General features: G+C 36.0%; 1 protein-coding gene across 1 annotated transcript; it reads right to left on the bottom strand.

Annotated features, from left to right (window-relative positions):
• Nucleotides 1-1,143: 1,143 nt before the first annotated feature.
• AP5M1 (adaptor related protein complex 5 subunit mu 1) lies at nucleotides 1,144-21,452 on the bottom strand. The gene is made up of 8 exons (XM_032621105.1): nucleotides 21,084-21,452; nucleotides 13,997-14,642; nucleotides 9,141-9,368; nucleotides 8,428-8,567; nucleotides 7,618-7,703; nucleotides 7,408-7,526; nucleotides 4,453-4,549; nucleotides 1,144-2,006 (listed from the first exon to the last, which is right to left on the bottom strand). The coding sequence occupies exons 1-8, from the start codon at nucleotides 21,155-21,157 to the stop codon at nucleotides 1,924-1,926; spliced, it is 1,473 nt and encodes a 490-aa protein (XP_032476996.1). The 5' UTR covers nucleotides 21,158-21,452; the 3' UTR covers nucleotides 1,144-1,923.
• Between the last annotated feature and the right edge of the window lie 45 nt (nucleotides 21,453-21,497).

Here is a 21,497-nt window from a genome sequence, read left to right as displayed (position 1 = left end):
GACAAAATCAAAGCATCACAGTGTGCCCAGCTGATCTCAACAGGATGAAAACATGAGTTAGTTTTAGTTCTGTAGCGTTATGTTAGAATGCAATGGCAACAGATGGCATCAGGTTCCCCATTGTCCCTACACTTTTCCAGTACTCCTTAGATTTTCCTCAGGTTTCTAGAAATGTCAGATCAAAGATTCATTGGCTTTTATGATTGCTTATAAAGTTTTGCCTAGGGGGTTATTATACTGAATCTCAGCCTACTCACTAGATAAATGCCTCTTCCCTATTTTAGTATACTTTGCTAAACACTTACACAATCAAGATGTACAAATGGCTCTGTTAATATAAGTGAAATGTTAAGCTTTCCTTGAGTTTAAGAGAGATCAAAAAACTTAAAGGGAATGATTTTTTTCTTTTTTCAAAAGGAACGTTTTTACTACTGATTATCTATGATTAACCTAGAATAACAAGCTAAAGTCTTGGTCTGGAAGTTACTCTATTTTCTTCATTACCTGGGATAATTTTGAACATAGAACATTATGCCATGATAATGTCTTGCAGAAAATGAGTTTATGAGTAGGATTGACCTTAATTTTAAAAAATTACATTTCAAATCCTAAATTTCTATGCAATCTCCTTTCAAACTACCATAGCTCTCTTTCAAGAAGTTAGCAGCTTTTTCTAAGCTTTTCCTTAAGGACTCATAAAAAAAAGAAACCAAGATATAATTTAATTGAATATTAATCTGTAATGCGTATTTTTTTTATATAACTCTTCTAATTCTGTTCTGTAAAAAGAAACTTGACATGGAATAGGTTTTGAGGTTCTTGAGATTTCATCTTTTCTTGAATCGTCATTTAAAGTCCAACTTGACAATGAACTACTTTGAAAACAGAACGTGACGAATAATTGTAAAGACAGGTAGAGAATAAAGAGTATGTATGACTGGATTGTTCCTGAAGAAACCCAGAGCATGCCAATAAGGAAGCAAGGGTGACAAATTTAAAGAAAATGTGCTACATGAAACCGAAATAAGATTTAAGTGATACTCTCTACCCATAAAATAGCTTTTGATTTTTACCTGAATTCATTCATTAATGAATTATAATAAAACAGGAAAAGACCGATATTATATCTAAATTTATATTTAAAAATTTGGCTGCAGATATTCAGTAATCACAAAACACTATGCTCATCTTCTGAAGCTGTCCCACCCCTCTTAATACGCTTACTAAACAAAATGTTATTGTGGCAGATGAATAAGCTTGCCTGAAAAGTAACTCCAGAACAGAGATAAACAAAATAGAATTATGCAGATTCTTTATTAGTCAGTAGGATAGTTCTGATTAAAAACAGGTTACTATTTAAACAATTTTCTTTCATTTTCATCAGCTGTTTTCTCAAGAGATTTACAAAGTTGTTTCTAATGTGGTCTCTGGTATTCTGTAACAACACATTGTACTAGCACTTAGCACTTAGGTTTGGAAGAGCAAATAGTTTTTTATCTTGCACGGCATCTACAATCTATTGGGAGCAGCTGCCTGCAGCTCTGCACTGAGGAGCCTAAGCCCATATCCAGGAAGGCTCAGTGGAGAAAGAGGACTGTGACTGATTAGCCATGTCTGCCACAGAGGCAGGAAGAAACATGTATGGCAGGGTAACCCAAGACTAGTCTACAATAAGCTGAAAGTGAATCACTACATTTTATGCTCTGAATTCATACTTGAGTAAAATCAAAGGGTAATGAAATTGGATACATTAGTCTTTAAAATGTTCTTTCAAACTAGATCGGACTAAAAACATTGAACAAGAGCATTTTGTAATTAAATCAATGATTTTCACTCATAGGTTACATGCATACACCTTAAAAATAAAAGACTGTGATTTAATTTATGTTACTATTGTATAAATCCCATTTAAACATGAGACAATTACAGTAATAATGATCCATATGTTACTGGAGCAGGAGCTTTAGAATTCCAGATGTAATAGTCAGAAGAAATTAGTTTCCGGTCTAAAAAAAAAATGATAAGATTATATTATCTTAAAAATTCAATGAGAAAGCAAAGTCATGATATTTAAAATTGTGGAACACAATTATTTCAAGGAAGGCAATACCTTGAGATATCAATTTCAATTCAATTTTTATCAAGGCATTATTATAACTTTCACCACTTTAAAAATATGGCTTCATTAAATACATGAATAATCCATCTTTTAGCTTATATATGCCAAAATCCCTCATGCCAAATCTGCTAATTTTTTTCTCACATCTTCCCTAAATTCTTTTTCTTATAGACCATTACTTCAGCTACAAAAACATTAAAAATAGTTTTATTGTTACCCTTCTGTAACCTCTTCACCACAGTTCTGATTCTGATCTTGCTATTCTTTATGCATTCAAAGTTTCAGAGATGGAAATACACATCCAACTTTCTAGTAATGTCTTAAAAAGCTTGCTTCAGTGGTTTCTTATTGTTCTGATCAAATTTAAGGTTTCTGTTTTAAGAGCTTTGGACAAATGAAAACCTCTTTAAAGTTTTCTGATATGTAAAACTGAGATGATAATGCTCATTTGGAGCTAGACATGTGTAAGTTCTTATTCCATACATCTCCATGTATCCAATTCTGCCTTTTATACCTTCTTCATAATGAAAAGGATAGAGGTAGGATGTATTACCTCACTGCCTTTTTTTGTTGTTTGTTCAGTTTGAGAACCTAGTAACATTGAGAGGCAACATAGCATATTGGTTAAGACATTGAGAGGCAACATAGCATACTGGTTAAGTGGTCAGGGTCTAGAGACAGACTGCTTGGCTTTGAGTCCAGTTCTGCCATTTACTAGCTATGTGACCCTATTCTCTCTGTTCCGTCAGCATCCTCATCTGTAAAATGGAGATAACAACACTTACGTAGGGTGCTGTAAGGATTAATGAGTTAGCACATATTACATACTCAGAACTGTGCCTGGCACATAGTAAGCAATAAACATCAGCTATTATTATTTAAATCAAGATTATTAGCATTATTAAACTCTTTTCAGAACTAAGTTGTATATTATGAATATAGATTTTATTGTCAAGATGATGGCAAAATAAAGGTTTTTACATAGTTTCACGAAGTGACAGCTATGCTCTGAAACTAACAGAAGAAGGAAATAAAAGATTGGTCATAATTATGCATTTAAAGTGACCTCTTTCATTCATATATTAAGAAGCAGGTGAATTACTGAAACATCCCATTCTGTATTATAATCTCTGAAAATTACTAAAATATGTTTAGTTAATATTAATAAGATACAATATTTTAAACATTATCTAAAGAGACAACATATTTCCCATAGACAACCTAAAATACTGGTCTGTTTGCATTTAGACAAAACTGCTGGTTTGTCCAAACTAACAACTGTATTGTGCCTTCATTAAAAAAAAAAAAAAAAAAAAAAGCATTATGAAGACTCTTCCATATACATGAATTTCTCTAAAAAGCAATGAAAAAATGATGTAGGAGAAAGCACAGGGATGTATGGAGGTAAAGAATATGGCTTATTCTGGTTATATTACATAGAATTTATTATTGCCATTCATAGGTAATTCCTTAGAATTCAGTAGTTCTGAGTTCTGTGATTCTTTAGAAACTTTCAAGTACAAAGTCTTGTCTTATCCTTCCTAGGGACCTAACCCTTAGTTTAAGAAATACTTACCTAAATAGCTTTATTCCCCTTAATATATGAGGCAAAAATGTTGCTGCTTACGTTTATCTAACTCTACCTCATTCTAGCTACTTTTTTGTTCTATGCCACATATCTATATTTGATCTGAATTAAATAATTTTGAATTCATCTACAAATTGCTGTTTCCCCTCCCTATATTTCCATTTGTACTATATGTGTGTGTATGTGTATACACACACACACACACACACACACATTTCTCTTGCCCTCCTTTTGGTAAAACAGAGTACTAAATAATGCTCATTGACTACAACATTTGCTAAAAGTATTTAAAATTTTAAGTAATAATCATACTTAACATTTATTGAATCCATCCCACATGCTAAGCATTATGCTAAGTGCATGGTTGATATGATTTTATTTAAACCTCCTAACAACCTTGAGGTAAATACTACTACTAATTCCGTTTTATATATGAGGAAACTAAATAAGAAGTTCACTAACTTGCCCAAGAGTAAAAGAGTAAATTATAAGCAGAGCAAAGCAAATCCAACTTTAGGCTAGAGCCCACCTCTATGTCAATCCTTGCTCATCCAGACCACTTTACAAATAGGAGAAGGCAGAGGGCAATGTACATAAACTGTTACACAGGATGGATTAGGCCAGAATTTTTATAAATTGGTATTATTCTCTGATCTTTTTCTGTCATATTTTAATTTTATCTTAGTTAATAATAACATAACACCACTTTAGTTACCTTAAGTTAGTTTGAATCTGTACAACTTACATGTACTTATTTTTGGTTTTCCTGATGCAAAAACTTGAACTGAATGCTGATCCGCATAACACCCAGTGAGTGTGTAATCTAAGATCCTAAAATGAAGCTAGAACAAGAAGAGAAATGTACCAAATTAAGGTGATTATTTGGTAAAAATGATGGTCACATTTTTGTCCCTTGACACAAGTTTAGGAATTTATTTCACAGAGTTCACAAAATAAAAATCACAAATAATACTGTGTGTGTTTGCGTGCAAGTGCACATATTCACACATATACACTCACCTTTCCCTTCTGCATTAGGGCTGTTTCTTTGTAAGGCTGCCATTATGAAGTGCTTAACACATACCAGGCCCTTCACTAATATAAACTCTAATCTGCACTGCGAGGTATCCCTATTTTACAAATGAGGGAACTGAGGTTCAGAGATGGAAACACTTAGCGTCCCAGTAGGTAAGTAGTAGAGCTGGCATTTGAACTCAGACCTGCCTGACTACAAAAGCTGGTGCTCCTTCCCCTATGGTGTTTGGTGTTCTGTATGTTCTCTCCTATCTCTAAGGCTATGTGGCTGTGATAGATTTCAGATCATAATTCTTTTATACACCTTTTAGCAGAAACCATAAAGTAATTACTAAAACAGAAACACCAGTTTATCTGGTGTTTGGAGGGAATGAAACGCTCTACTTAATTTTTCAGAAAACTAAAATTTAACTTTTACATAACTAACCTTTCTAAAATGTAATGAATGAATGTATGTTCCTGGATTTAATTGATAATGTGGTGATATCAGTATAAATGCCAATTAATATATTGGGCTATAATAGAGAGGGCCATTAGTACCTTCTCTGAAGGCATAGTGCTGGGCTGTCTCTGAGCCACAATGATATTCACATGAACCATGAAAGGTCTATTCTTACAGAACTCCTGCCTCCTTTTGCTGTGATTCGCATCTTTGCTGCTAAAAGCTTTTGATTTGGCAATATCCAGATAGCTTTTCTATACTTTTTTTCTTCCTTCTCCCTTCCCTGCAAATTTCTCTCTTTTCCTATCTTTCTCCTTTTGATTGCCAAACTAACTGATCACAGACATAGATGTAATTTTCAGATCTTCTCAGCAATTTCTTCCCTATTGCAACTCAAATTATCTAATAGTAAAGGGCTTTTGCTTGCTTGTTTGGTATAATTTTGGATGCTGGAAGTTATGACAAGGTTGATTTCCACACAACTAGATATTATAAAAATAAATCTATTCATTGAACACAAATACGTACTACACGCTTTTGATGCGGCTATAACTGGTTAGGTGATGAAAATGAATAGAAGAGTCATAATCCCTACCTTTGAAAAACATATAGTATAGTAACATCTCACATTTTTTTCTGAAAAACATCTGGAAGAGGGAATTTCTATAATAATCATTGAAACAAAGCTCATGGACATAGTTGAAGCCAATACAGAAGAAATGAATATCACTAGTGTACTTCTGACTTCACTACCATTTCCCCTAGTTGCTTTTACATATAGATTTCAATCTCTCTCTGATTTCTTTGATACTACTCTATTTAGGTTTTCCTGCTACCTTTCTGATCGCATTTTCACTTTCCCTCACTGATTCTTTTGAACCTTCCTCCTATTTTCTCTTATCTTTTTATGACCTTTTAATTTCTACTGCCTCAACTATTTCTTCTTCATGGATAACTCCTAGATCCTAAGAACAGTTGAGCTTTCTCTTGAGAATCAAGCTTTGGGTTTTAAGCCACCTACTGGACACCTATACTGGGGTAAATTGCTATTACCAACAACATATGTGATATGAAGCCCACTCCCTCCCAACTTTCTCCACATTTCTTCTAAGATACAGAACTTTCTTCTAAGTATGTACATCCATTCATCAAATATTTATGTGCTAGGTACTGAACTAGATGTTGGGAATAAAACAATGAATGAATGAGATTCACACGGTCTTTGCCCTCCTGGAGCTTCAAGTCTGGTTTAAGTCACAATTTTTTAATGACATCATCTTTGACTTAAAACTATTTCCTATCTTTCTACTTAATTAGTGAGATTAAAGGCTATACCTTTATCACAGCTCTATTCCTTTTTCTCCCTTCCTTTCTCTTTCTGTGACACTACACTAGTTCAGCATTATTAACTTACTACCTTTCAGCTGGAATACTAATATAGCTAAAAAATAGTTTCTTTGCCTCTAGTTTTTTACTTCACTCACCTTCCTCACATCCATTTCAGATTGATCCTCATAAAGTATCACTTTCTGAAGGACCACTCCCGTACTCAAAGAAAGTATAACATTTTCTAACAAAGCAATGAAAGCCAGATTCAAATCCTCTACAATCCAGACCTAAATCACTTATTCAGACTTCTGTGTGACTACTGTTTCTAGTAGTGCTTCCTAAACATGCCTTGTTATCCTTCATTCCTGTGATTAAGTCATTTCTTCACCTATACAAACGACAGTTAATATTCAAGGCTTCATATCGATGCTTACCTGAGCCTCAGAGTTTTGCCTAAACTCCATCTCTACTACAAAGCTTTCCTTGACCACTTTGGTTGGAAGTGCTCAGTCTTTTTTTTGAAAGACCAAAAGCAGTCAGTCCTGATCAGTTACTGACATGCATCATTGAAAAATCCCTAGAGGGCACAGACTACATCTTACATTCTTTTTATACAAATCTCAAATGTGATATCTAAGAACTGTGTAGAACTAGCTTAAGTTGAGGTATTTAGGTTTTACATAATTCTTTCACCTTAAAAATTTTAAAGTATTAAGTGAAATAGAAAGTGATTACTAAACAAAAAGAATCTTAATAAAATCTAACAGAGGACTTAGACAAAAAGAACAGAACTCCAAAAACAAAAAAAAGTTAGGAAACATTAAAAATCAATTATATGCAATTTGGAACAAAAGGAAAGGTTTCTAATGTACTGAGCCATATAAATATATTTACCTTTAAATATGCTGTACCTCCAATGCAAATCTGGTCAAATGGCTGCTTTTCATGGCTCTTGGCTCCAAAAGTTACAGTTCCAGAAAGACTAATTTCCATTGATTTTGGGAACTTCTGTCCTAAAAACAGAAATACATCAATCAACTATTATAAATTAAATAGATTCTACAGCAAATGAATGAAAAAATAAATAAATAAAACCTAGTTTACCAATATTCCAGATCAATAAGCTTTTCTCTCGAAATACTTCAAGCTGGCCAAAACTAACTTTGTATTCCACATGTGTGACTGGACCTCTTTAAAAAAGAAATGGACAAAATGGAAAGAAAAAAATAATCATAGATATAACAGTTTAAAGAGATTTAAGTCAAATCTTGCTACTGTTACTTAATACAAGGACAACATAAAAGCAGATCTGTATTCAAGTTTGCAGAATAGAGTAGAATAAATAATGAATATTATATCTCAGAAAACACAGAAACACAATAAACATTCTTTTGGTGATGCTATACATTTCATTATTAATTCTAAAGATAACTACAAAGTCATGCAGAATGTATTAATACAGGCACATAGATTGACGTAACATTAAAACTGTGATTTTACTATATATTTATGTATCCTTTGAAAAGAACTATTCTGTAGGACAAACTTAAAAGTAGAACTGATACGGAAGTAATCTTATGATATTAATTCACCAGGTTTTCTAGTTGGGCTTGATCTGTATGTTGAGTACAGAAAAATTGCTAGAAATAAAGCCAGTAGTAAAATAAACCCTGAAGAAGCTACACTGGCTGAAGTTTATAATTTACTAGCAAGTAGTTTAACCAGAAAAATGACAATATTTAAAAATAAAGAGATTATTTTTATGACAATGTTTTGGTTAAGAATCAGCATACATTTGAATAACATAAAATTTTTAGATCTTAAAAATAAGGTAAAAACCAAGACAATTTATTATAGGGCAGTGGGAATGTACTAAAGAAGGCAGAGGTCATGGCATTGTTATTTTATTCCTACCTGTTGTAAAAAGGTATATGAGCTTCACAGAATTCAAAACTATTTTTCACACTTTCATGAAGTTTTAAATTAACTGTTATTTTTAGTTGTACTTCTTCCTCTTTTACTTGATAAAAACCCAAAATTGGTGGCACAGGGACCTGGAAACAAACATAAACACATTTTTATATAATTCCCAGGTTAATGGGTCTAAAATATCAGTGGTGATGGAGAAAAAAGCCTTGCAGTAATATAGTCATTATATACAGATATGACTTTAATGACTAATGGGTTACTCCAAGTTATTCTGATAATAGATGATGAAGCTACATTCCTTCTAAGGTCAGGGATTCTTGCATCTCTTTCTATTTCCAGAGGTGAGAAAGGTGCCTTACAGAGGTGTGTGATACATTCTTTTTCCTACTCCTGCTTGTTCAGATTCCCTTCCTCCAGGGTCTCTATGACCTGCAACACAGAACATGCACTAGACATACTGATCACTGACACCCGCCCACAGTTTCTGCTGCCCTGCTTGTATCTTGACTCCCCAACCCTCCCAGATCAGCAGTAGCTTAATGGGTCATCAATAACTGATTGAAGCGAAACAATCTGAATCTTCTGGTAAATAACTCATGAAAAGTTCTTGTTTGGACCAAAAGTATGGATGATTTGCTTACAACAGAATTCATAAATATGAAGATTAGCAAAGTCCCAACTTCTCCAAGGTTGTTTACCTGAGAAGTGTAGTAGCATAAGTTGAATGACTCTAAAGGTGGAGTGAGTGGAAATTTGTAAGGCCCACTAAATGCAGAATCATCTGCTGCATCAATGCTACTAGAAGTCAGAATGGCAGAGTCGAGAGATGTCACACAAGGATGAACCAGAAAATCCTGAAGTGGAGATCCATTGGTGGGGAGACTCAAGCTGATGGTAACATTTGGCATACTTCCTTCTAAATCACACTGCAACACAAACAAACAGATATTACCAAGATCTTTGAAGCATACATCTTTTGAAAGAGGCCTTTCTTAATTTATCTGAGTCACTTTCCACAACTTAATTCACTTTTCTCTCAAGGTATTATTCTCATTGCTTTCTGTGTTCTGGTTAATGATTCTATCATGCTCTCAGACACCCAAGCCAGAGACCAGGAGAGCCTTCCTAGAGCCCTCTGCTTACATTTAAAACCCTTAAAAAGCAACTTTTCTTCATTCCTGTTACACTGGTACAGGCCCTTACAATTTCTGTCATAGCCCTCTAAGTGTATCTAGACTCACTTTCCTCTAATCAATCCATCCTTCATCAATGCTAGAGCTATCTTAATAAAACATAATTCTAATTATATTGTATCCATGTCAAAACCTCTCAATAGTTCCCCCTCAGTTTTGTATTACTTTTAAAGCCTTTTGCTGTTTGGTTCCCATCTACCTCTTTAATCATTTTCTACCCTGCAAGTAATGCTGGAGACACACTGGGGACTGTCAGAGGATCAGAGACTTATTCTCCCAGCTCCTCTTATCCGGGAGTAAGCCCTCATTCCTATACTAAACACCTTTACTCCCATAAATCTGTAGTGGCTCTTTTTCTGACCCAGCCAGACTGATATACCTTACTTGGGTGTGTGCTGGGGGTGGGGGTGGGGGGCGGTGGGCAGTCAGGCTCTTCCTTTATAACTCAAACTTGACATTTACCTCTATTAAAGCACCCAATTACAACTGTCCAATTGAAGCATATAAGGCTTACTGATAAGTTTTGTTTGGCTAGACTTGTACAATATTTAAAGAGTTGGTGGAACTCAGTAGGTATAATGCTTAGCTCCAAATGCAAGCAGTTAGTTCCACTATCATGTACATAGTCTGCATTATGCATTAACTGCCCACTCTCTAGAGGTGAGATCAAATGTCTGTGCTCCTGTTTGTTTCCTTCTTTAAGCTTTAAGTTTTTGAAAGCAAGAATTATTATATTTTTCTTTGTATCTCTAGTGCCCAGTACATTGCTAAGTATAAGAGATACTCCAGGGACTCCCCTGGTGGCGGAGTGGTTAAGAATCCGCCTGCCAATGCAGAGGACATGAGTTCGAGCCCTGGTCTGGGAAGGTCCCACATGTCGCGGAGCAACTAAGCCTGTGTGGCACAACTACTGAGCCTGCGCTCTAGAGCTCGTGAGACACAACTACTGAAGCCCACAAGCCATGACTACTGAAGCCCGCGTGCCACAACTACTGAAGCCCGCATGCCTAGAGCTCGTGCTCCACAACAACAGAAGCCACCGTGACGAGAAGCCCACGCACCACAACGAAGAGTAGGCTCCGCCCTCTGCAACAAGAGAAAGCCCATGTGCAGCAACAAAGACCCAACGCAGCCAGAGATACTCCAATAACGTTTGCTGAATGGATATCTTTTTATAATTATGAACCGTACCTTTGGTTCGCAATTTTAATAGGAAATGTTTTATATTTTTATCTATCACTTGACATATGTGTGAATTCATGAATATATCTGCTGTATAATGCAAGCATTTAGAGAGCAGGCAGGCATTATGAACAGTACCATGTATAATTAGTGACTTATAAAGGTCTTTCAGTGATAGTTAGAATAACGTCAATCCCATTTGATAATAAAAATGCCAAATAACTACTATGAAACTTAAGAACATTTTAGTATTTTCAACTTTAAATCATCTGCTACTTCACTCTCTATATGTGGATAGCAAGAATTAAAGAAAAAAGTTTTATTTTTTGGCAGATATTTGTGGAGATAATATATGAACAAATATTAGTAGCAAATAGTATCAACATTTTAAAATATTTGGTTTATACTTATTATCCTCTAACACAATTAAAGGAATCAGAGAAACAGCAACCATTATGGAAATAACCAACAAATTATCTGCGGTCTAGGCATCTGAAATACCAGAGCACTAGCCATTCACTACGGGATGAGGACATCCATTCTAGAAGAAATCTGTATACTACCCTTTAAACCAATCTGGCATATGTAGATCTGGACTTTTAATTAGGAATTATACAAACAGAAGGGACCTAGGTACTTATCTAATTTTAAAAATGAGAAAAGAGGGCTTCCCTGCTGGCGCAGTGGTTGAGAGTCCACCTGCTGATGCAGGGGACAGGGGTTCGTGCCCCGGTCTGGGAAGATCCCACATGCCGTGAAGCGGCTAGGCCCATGAGCCATGGCCGCTGAGCCTGCGCATCCGGAGCCTGTGCTCCGCAATGGGAGAGGCCACAACAGTGAGAGGCAAGCGTACCGCGAAAAAAAAAAAAAAAAGGAAAAAAGATTTTAAAAAATTGTGTAACTCTTCCAAAGAGACAGAGAAATTAGTGGTAGAATGAGGATTAGAACTTCAGTCCACTGGCTTTTGGTTCACCAGGTTTCCTACTAGGATTGAGATAAAATGAAGATAATTATTTCCATTTACAATAGGCTTCATAATAAAACTCCTTTAAATACTTTAAAAATGGTTTGGCTAACAGTTATACTATTTACATACAACCCTAAAGAAACATTTAGTTCATGAGTTTCAGTACACCCTCACTATTTTTATTTTTAGAAAAAAGTTTTTTAAAGATGAAAGTTTCCCATAATGATCATCTGTATTAGACCAAGAATAGGAGCCAATCTAAAATTCCCAGAAGCAATAAACTAGGGTCAGCCTATCAATGAGCTGAGATATTTAAATAGCATAATATTAATTAGTATTAAATTATATATAACATATTCCCTGTTCATTATTACAGAATGAAAAAGAGAGACAGTGAATTTTCCTACTTGTATTTTACAGAACTTACAAGAAACGTAGATTCAACTGCTTTAAGAGGTATGAATGACATAATCTGTAAACACCTTAATTTTGGAGACATTTATGATAATTATTTCTATTAAAATTAATAACTGGAATGTATTTTTTTCTTTTTTCAATACACAGGCCTCTCACTGTTGTGGCCTCTCCCGTTGCAGAGCACAGGCTCAGGATGCGCAGGCTCAGCGGCCACGGCTCATGGGCCCGGTCGCTCCATGGCATGTGGGATCTTCTTGGACCGGGGCACGAACCCGTGTCCCCTGCATCGGCAGGCGGACTCTCAACCACTGTGTCACCAAGGAAGCCCTGGAATGTATTTTTGATCATAATAGAAGTGAGTTTAAAACAGGCACATAAATTTTTAGGCCACTTTAAGGTTAAAAAGGAAAAAAAAAGACCCAATTTGTCTGCCAGGACTCTTCTAATTCTCTATTCTTGAAATCTACTTTTATCTATTGGATTTGCACTTAACTACTCAACATTAATATGATATATAAAAAGTTTGTATTAATAAGTGCAGAGAATAAAAGAAGATAACAGAAAAACAGACACCTGAGAATATTAATATGTACTTGTAGACATTCTCTTGGAGGGGCTCTATTTTTGATCATTATTGAATGTGGCACTGATCACTGCTAACTGTATTGTTATTTTCATTGCCTTTTCCTATTACCTAACCTTAAACCACAGAACCCTATATTAACCTAGTGACTTGTTTAAATAAAACATGAGCCCTTGAAAATGGCTTCAGATATTAAGTCAGAGATTTGTCAATTTCACCCCCTCTAGGAAAAATGGAAAGTAGGTACAGTGACTTTAAAATATTTTCACAAATTCTCTGATCCTACTCTTTTCAAAAGATGGAGCCTCATCCCACTCCCCTTGAACGTGGACCAGACAAAGTGACCTGCTTCTGATGAACAGAAAGTGGCAGAAGTGATACTATGTGACCTTTCAGCCTAGGTAATAAAAAGAATAGCTTTCACTTGTGCCTCATGTGGTTGGCTGTCTGTATGATCATTTGATCAAAGGGAAGGCAGTCACCAAGTTGTGAGAACATTCTTAAGCAGCCTGTTGAGAAGTCCACATGGAAAGAAACTGAGGTCTCCTACCAATAATCAGCACCAACTTGCCAGCCATGTGACTCAGTCACCTTGCAAGTAGAACTTCCAGCTCCAGCCATACCTTCAGGTGACTATAGCCCCAGCTGAACTCTTGACTGTGACAGACTTCCACACTAGAAGTTCCCAGCTAAGTTGCTCTTGAAGTCCTGACCTACAGAAACTACGAGTATAATAAATGTTTATTGGTTGTGGTAACAGGTCAATTCATTACACAGCAATGCAGTTGACCCTTGAACAATGCGAGGGTTGGGGCACTGACCCTCTGGTCAGTCAAAATCCACGTATAACTTTACAGTCAGCACTCTGTGTCCAAGGTTCTGCATCTGTGGATTTAGCCAACTGTAGATTCAGCCAACTGCAGATACTATAGTACCAAATGCAGTATGTATTTAGTGAAAAAAAGCCACGTAGAAGTAGACCCACGCAGTTCAAATCTGTATTGTTCAAGGGTCAAATGCATATAGTCAGTATAATTAGTAAGAAATGCAAAAAGATAACATTATAAAATTTCACGTGAACATAACATTTAATGACTGCTGTTTATAAGAATCAAGAATGTCACATTATGATGTAAAATAAGGTCGGCAAATTTTACTTTTCTCCATAAATGTTAAGTGCTATGATAAAACAAGTACCAGAGAAAATCTCACCTTGCAAGTGACAACTCCAATGACTTGCCATGTATCTGCTATATCCTGTTTATCATATTGCATGGATTTTACCTTTTCAGTGATAGAAATAGAAACCTGTGGTTTTCCTTTGTATGTTCCAGCTTTCCAGGTCGGCTGTTTTTGTGGATGAGTAACAGAAGCAAAATTAATACTATCCAATGAATTCTGTAAGTTGGCATCTAACAAAGTGCCAAAGGGACAAGCCTGTAGAAGCAAGTCGGGCAACTGGCTCAATTTTGTATTTAGCTCACTGTCATTTTTTTGACCTGAGTAGAGAAAACCCTGTACCCCAAAAAGAAGTTCAAAGCCTTGTGAAATTCCACTAATGCTAATTAATGGTGGACGAGGGGATAAAGTTTGTTCAACCAGTGGAACACAAGCGTATACCATGCCATTCTTCATGAAAGCAACAACTGGCCAGAGTTCTTCACCTCCTATCGGGAGTGCATAAATGGATGTTTTATTGATGTGTGAACAGCTATCACGACTCTCCGAAAAGTCCTTATCATCACGCAGTAATCTCAGTTCAAAAAGCAGTGCTTTAAGGAAGGGACCATCTTCAGGAACAGGCACATAACTTGCTCCATTGAAGACTTTGGCTCTTTTTTCAACAGTTGGATACCGTCTGTATTAATGGAAACAAAACCATAATTAATTCCTGCAAGTAAAATAAAACTGCAAGTTCAAAACCTAAAAACAAACACAAAACATAAGGCAAACACTAATAACAAAACACACAATAACAAATACACACACCAACAAACAAAAACCACAACCAAAAAACTATTATATTACATGTTAAATTCTTACTAAAACAACTACCTGTTGTGTACTTGATATATCTCAAATGATAAAGTACCATTATCTATTATCTAAAAAAATTCAGTTTAGTTGATTTTTTAAATAGGTAGAGTAGAGTACCTGGTTCTAATTCAAAATCCTAGTCTTTGGCCACTCAGATTCGCACTTAAGCAAGGCGTGTATACCTGTATACATTTTAGGCATCTATAAGGACTTTTTTTTCTTTATCTTTTTAAAAAAAGTTTACTTTTTATTTCCTCCTTTCCTTTGTTTTTTAATCACAAGGAACATCTTTCTCCCCACTCAATCCTACCTCCAGGAGTAACCACTGCCAAGGGTTTACTGTTTCATCCTTCTAGAGGGTTTTCAATGCTTTTAAAGCATAAACATAAACACACTGTTATTTTAAAAAAAACAGAATGATACATTTTGCAGTGAAACTTACTTTTTACACTTTCCAAGTTAGGTCATATAAAGTTACAGCTGCACAGTATACCATTGGGTTAAGGACCTGCAATCTATCTGGACCCCCATTGGTAGAAACATCACTTCTTTTGTTGTTACAGATAAGGCTGCAAAGAAGATTTTCTTGTCTTGTCTTTCCTTTCCCCTTTCTCCCTCTCCCCCCACCACTTTCTAACTGAGGTATAATTTAGATATAACATTATATCATTAGGTTGGTCAAAAAGTTCATTCATTTTTTTCCATAAGATGGCTCTAGTAGTGCTTAGTTGTCTTTAACTTCAGTGTTCATTTAAAAAAAAAATCAAAATTGGAGAATTTCTGTGTGGCCATTTTAATATTGAAAAAGAAAGAAAAAGCAACATTTTCAGCATATTATGCTTTATTATTTCAAGAGAGGTAAAAACACAATTAAAACGCAAAAAACAAGATTTGTGCAGTGTATGGAGAAGGTGCTGTGACTGATAGAACGTGTCAAAAATGGTTTGCAAAGTTTCATGCTAGAGATTTCCTGCTGGACGATGCTCCACCATTGGGTAGACCAGTTGAAGTGGATAGCAATCAAATCGAGACATTAACTGAGAACAGTCAATGTTATAGCACACTGGAGACAGCCGACATACTCAAAATATCCAAATCAAGTGTTGAAAATCATTTGTACCAGCTTGGTGATGTTAATCGCTTTGGTATTTGGGTTCCACATAAGTTAAGCAAAAAAAAACCTTCTTGACCGTATTTCCGCATGCGATTGTCTACTGAAACATATCAAAAATGTTCTGTATTTGAAACAAATTGTGATGGGTGATGAAAAGTGGATACTGTACAATAGTGTGGAATGGAAGAGATCGTGGGGCAACTGAAATGAACCACTACCAACCACACCAAAGGCCAGTCTTCATGCAAAGAAGGTGATGTTATATATAGTGGGACTGGAAGGGAGTCCTCTATTATGAGCTACTTCCGGAAAACCAAACAATTAATTCCAACAAGTACTGTTCCCAATTAGACCAACTGAAAGCAGCATTCGACAAAAAGCATCCAGAATTAGGCAACAGAAAATGCATAATCTTCCATCAGGATAACGCAAGACCGCGTGTTTCTTTGATGACCAGGCAAAAACTGTTATAGCTTGGCTGGGAAGTTCCAATTCATCCGCCGTATTCACCAGACATTTCCAGATTTCCATTTATTTCCGTCTTTACAAAATTCTCTTAATGGAAAACATTTAAATTCCCTGGAAGACTGTAAAAGGCACCTGGAACAGTTCTTTGCTCAAAAAGATAAAAAGTTTTGGGAAGATGGAATTATGAAGCTGCTTGAAAAATGGCAGAAGGTAGTAGAACAAAACAGTGAATACCTTGTTCAATAAAGTTCTTGGTGAAAATGAAAAATGTGTCTTTTATTTTTACTTAAAAACCTAAGGAACTTTTTGGCCAACCCAATAGTTTCAGGTATGTAACATAATGATTTGATATTTGTATACATTGCAAAATGATCACCACAGTACGTCTAGTTAACATCTATCACCTTACATAGTTAACAAAAATTTTTTTTGTGTGATAAAAACTTTTTAAGACTTCCTGTCGGGGCTTCCTTGGTGGCGCAGTGGTTAAGAACCTGCCTGCTAATACAGAGGACACAGATTTGAGCCCTGGTCTGGGAAGATCCCACATGCCGCAGAGCAACTAAGCCCCTGTGCCACAACTACTGAGCCTGCGCTCTAGAGCCCGCGAGCCAGAACTACTGAGCCTATGCGCCACAACTACTGAAGCCCGTGCGCTTAGAGCCCGTGCTCCACAACAAGAGAAGCCACCACAACGAGAAGCCCGTGCACCGCAATGAAGAGTAGCCGCAATGAAGTGTGCGCAGCAACGAAGACCCAACACAGCCAAAAATAAATACATTAAATAAATTAAAAAAGAAAGACTTCCTGTTTAGCAACTTCCAAATATGCAATACAATATAATTCAACTATAGTCACCATGCTGTATATTACATCCCTATGACTTATTTATTTTATAACTGAAAGAGTATACCTTTTGACCCTCTTCATAAATTTCTCCCACCCCACCACAGGACTTTTTTTTCTGATTCCATCTTAGTAGAGTATGATGGAAAAAAGTGGTTCAATTTAATCCTCCACATTGTGGATTCACTAGTTTACTGAGTACACTTGGTACCCTAAGTCTTCTTGCCAACCCCTACAAAAACATGTAAGAGCATCTTAGTAATAGTGGTTTATCTCTATGGCCCTGGAAGATACTATGAGGTAACAAAAAGAATAAAATGAATAATCTTTTATGGTTTCCATGCTCTATCCTGAACAGTAAGTTACTAATTTGTCCTTTTTTTGGGGAAACAGAAATTTACAAAAATGTTAGATCACATCTTCTTAATTAAAAAAGTACTTTCCCGATTCCTTATCTCTCCACTCCAAAGTCCACAACAAAGTCATTTATTTGCTATTAACTTCTGTGTAAATTGCCTAACTTCCCTAAGTCTGTCTTCTTATTTGTAAAATAAGGGAGTGGCTAAAGAACATATAAGCAATTCTCATCAAGAATCAAGAACAGACCTAGCCAAATAATGTTTTTCTACTAATTCACTAATACTACTAATAAAATATTGGTGTTTACTAATAATTCTAAAAAAGAAAAATAAGAATGTATTCAAAGTTATCCATGTATTAGTGAACCTCACTCATTTACATTCTGATGCATTTTCTTGATTGAGGAAAGGGAAGAATTAGCTAGCCCTCCAGTAATGGCCTAGCAGGTGAATGCCACTTCTTTCTCTTAGTCTTTGAATAAGGATAGTTAAAAACTCTGGACTGAACTCTAGTCCAGACTACTATCCTCTAGAGGATAATTCAAGTTCTCTTAAGTGTAAGAATTTCATGATTGAAATTGTAAAAATAAGTTTGTCTGGGACCTTATAGAATGTCTCAATATATGTTCAATAAATACTTTGCCGGATGACTCAACCTGTCATTTCAGAGTTATTCTAGGCCTTTTCTAAAACAGGACTTGAACTTTAAATGGCCCTGCAACTACAGGGAACAATACTAACGTAAGCTAGACTTAAGCTGGTACTGTTACTATCTATCCAGACAGCAAATCTCTAAACCAGAATCTAAATCAAGTTCTGTTGTGGGGAAAAAGTAGCTAGATAGAGGAAAGATCATTTACATTCTTAAATCTTAAGTGATGGCCATTATCCTTTGGCAAATATGTGGATAAAAGGCCAGTGCATATCTGTTTAGCTCTAACTCTGGCCCCAGGAGGTCAGAAAACAGAAAAAAAAAATAAAACCTAACTAATTCGTTCAATGATACAGGATAAATAAGTGGCAGATGAATTATCTGAACCCAAGTTGCTGCCTTCACAGAGATGTTGAAAAGTCCACCCAAACAAAAAGAATTTTTCTTTTGAAATATTCTGAGCACAGTGGGAAAGAACTCTGAAAACAAGCACAACTTCTTCAAGAAACTTATTATTGTACACAGTACAAAAATCTTACCTCTACGAGATGTTAAAATAAGCTACAAAGCCACAGATATAAATACACTATGGTACTGGCAAAGAACAAAGTAATAGAACTGAGACAGACCAATGTTTATATGGGAGACATAATAAGCTACTATCAACAGCCCCAGAAATCAATGAAGAAAATACATACTATTTGGAAGATGATGTCAGGAAAACTGCCCCACAGCGTAGAGAAAAACAAAATGAGAATACTACTTAACACCACATCCAGAGATGGACTACAGACGGATTAAAGGCCTAAATATAATAGAGAAAATGATAAAGTCAAGAGGAAATAATGTAGTAAGATATCTTCAGGAAATAAAGGTAGGAAAAGACTTCAACAAATTCCCCCAAAGGGCTAACTACTTTGACTGCAACAAAACTAGGGATTTCTGTTTAACCAAGGGTAATGAAAAGTTAATTGACAATGACAATAAGTTAAGATAAAATATCTATAACAGCTAAAAATGACATAGGACTAATATCAAGATTATGCAATGAACTCCTGCAAGTTAACAGGAAAAAACCAGCAACTCTTGAAGAAAAAAACAGACAATGGATATATACAGGCAATTCACAGAAGAGGAAACCCAAAGGCTGTTGCTACACAGAGAAATGCAAATGAAAGTGAGATATTCTTTACACCAGTACTGGCAAAAAGTGGAGTAAGTGTTAGGAAAGAATAGAGATACTGCTGATGAGAGTGTAGACTGGTCAAAGTACTCTGAGGAGCTAATTATTTGGTAATATTTAGTCAAAATCAGTATAGATATGCCCCCATGTAACTGTCTGAGGTTATTTACTGCAGCACCGTTTTGATAGCTGAGTCGGCAATCTGGGAGATCATCACCGGGGGAAGGGGAGATGTAAAATGTGACAGATGTAAACCATGGAGTACTACAGAGCAAGTAGATGCAATGGCCTAGATCTGCACTATCCAGTATAGTAGCTGCTAGCCATGCATGGCTATTTAAACTTAAAATGAAACACAATTAAAAACTGAGTTCCTCAGTTACAATAACCACATTTCAAAAACTCAACAACTACATGTGGCCAGTAGCTGCAATATTAGACAGTATAGATTTAGAACATCTCCCATTTCCATCATTGAAGAAAATTCTACTGGACGGTGCTGCCCTAGATGAACAAAGTAACCTGGATGTTTCCTAAAAATAGTGCTGAGAAACCTGACAAGCGTAAGAAAAGGGAATGACATCTATAGCACACTTAATTGTATAATTTGAAAAATACATACACAAACACACAAACAAAAGGATAAAGATACCAAAGGGAATATATAAGTAAAGCAGGAGTACCTAGGATGGATGGACCAATAAGGCTGATGAACCATATTGAAGATTATTATTAACCTCCTGAGGTACAACAACAAGAACAACAAATGTAAGCCAGGTACCCCAGAGAAAATGGTAAACTCCAAGGCTCGATGCCTTCAGTAACAAAAATTGTTAAGGCAGGAAAGAGGGAATTTTTCATATCCACATTGCCTACCACTTTTCCTTAAAATTACACTCATCTTTGTCAGCCTCAATCTGGATTCAGAACTAACTACTTCACTACAGAGCTTTTCTCAGGGAAGAATGAATGTTTGCAAGAAAGAACTGTCCACCACTGAGAACAAAAGGTGAAACAGATCACTCAATTGCCACCCATATTTTACAGTGAGTTACTGTATATTCTCTTCACAGAGCTAGTTTGATAAAACGTGGCAAATTCTAAAAGTGGAACCAGATCAGCTCACACCATTTTAAAAAAGTGAATTCAATTTAATTTTTTGTACTTTTTCAATTTTCTTCAACAATTAGGAACTTTAAAGTAAACTGAGAATTTCTGGGAATGAAAAATAATTATAAGCTGAAAGTAACAGCCTGATACTGCTCAGCAAGAACTTTCCATAAAAATGAGTTAAAATGTCCTTGAATGATTTTTATTAAAGTAGAAAAATGTGAAATATGTTTATTGCTCAGGAAGTTTCCTTTCCTTTCGTCATCTCTACATCAATCTTACGTAGGTGGAGTTACGATACAGTAACATTAATATGAGAAAATACATAATACTTAAAATGTGCCAGGCATCAACTCATTTAATTCTCACAACACTATAAGGTAGTATTATTACAATCTCCACTTAACAGATGAAACAAATGTTAAGTAACTTGCCCAGGTGTCGGACCAGGGATACACAGCATCACAAAACTACGCTACACCATCCATCTGTCCGATCCATCACGCCTGAAGATTTAGATTTGCGTTTACCTGGAGAATCTGACGGTGCCACAAAGTGGACTTCCCGGTTCGTGACTTATGAGCCACACTGCCCGCTGGGCCATGATAAGCCACTAAGGCATCAGCTCTTCTCTAAGGTGGCCACCGAAGAAGAGCGCAGACCGGCTTTCTCAGGCGTTTTCTTTTACCAGAAGCCCCGAGGCTCACGCATCTAGAGCCACATTCTGCCCCACCACAGACAGGTCGGGTTCAGCAGAGAAGCTAACTCCTTCAGATGAAGTCACTAAAACCTCTGAGTCCGCGCTGGACAACACACGCCACAAAAACTTCTGTGAATCCGCCCTTAAAACCTCCGGAAATCTATTTATCCCCACCAACCCTGCTACTTTCTTCCTCTCGAATCCACTTCCGGGACGGTAGCCCGCAAGGATCATGATGCCTCAC

The sequence above is a fragment of the Phocoena sinus genome, chromosome 2 (assembly GCF_008692025.1).
Source record: "Phocoena sinus isolate mPhoSin1 chromosome 2, mPhoSin1.pri, whole genome shotgun sequence".
Taxonomy (NCBI): domain Eukaryota; kingdom Metazoa; phylum Chordata; class Mammalia; order Artiodactyla; family Phocoenidae; genus Phocoena; species Phocoena sinus.
Note: the sequence above shows the minus strand (reverse complement) of the source record. Positions and strands in the feature narration are given on the sequence as shown.

What these genes read in the sequence shown, in the direction of transcription:
- AP5M1 (XM_032621105.1), bottom strand. Translation starts at nt 21,157, where the DNA reads ATGGCCCAGCGGGCAGTGTGGCTCATAAGTCACGAACCGGGAAGTCCA. An exon ending in TATGCTACTACACTTCTCAG is followed by an intron (nt 8,568 to 9,140) that starts GTAAACAACCTT and finishes GTTTGTTTCCAG; the next exon opens with GTCCCTGTGCCACCAATTTT. An exon ending in CATATACCTTTTTACAACAG is followed by an intron (nt 7,704 to 8,427) that starts GTAGGAATAAAA and finishes TCTTTTTTAAAG; the next exon opens with AGGTCCAGTCACACATGTGG.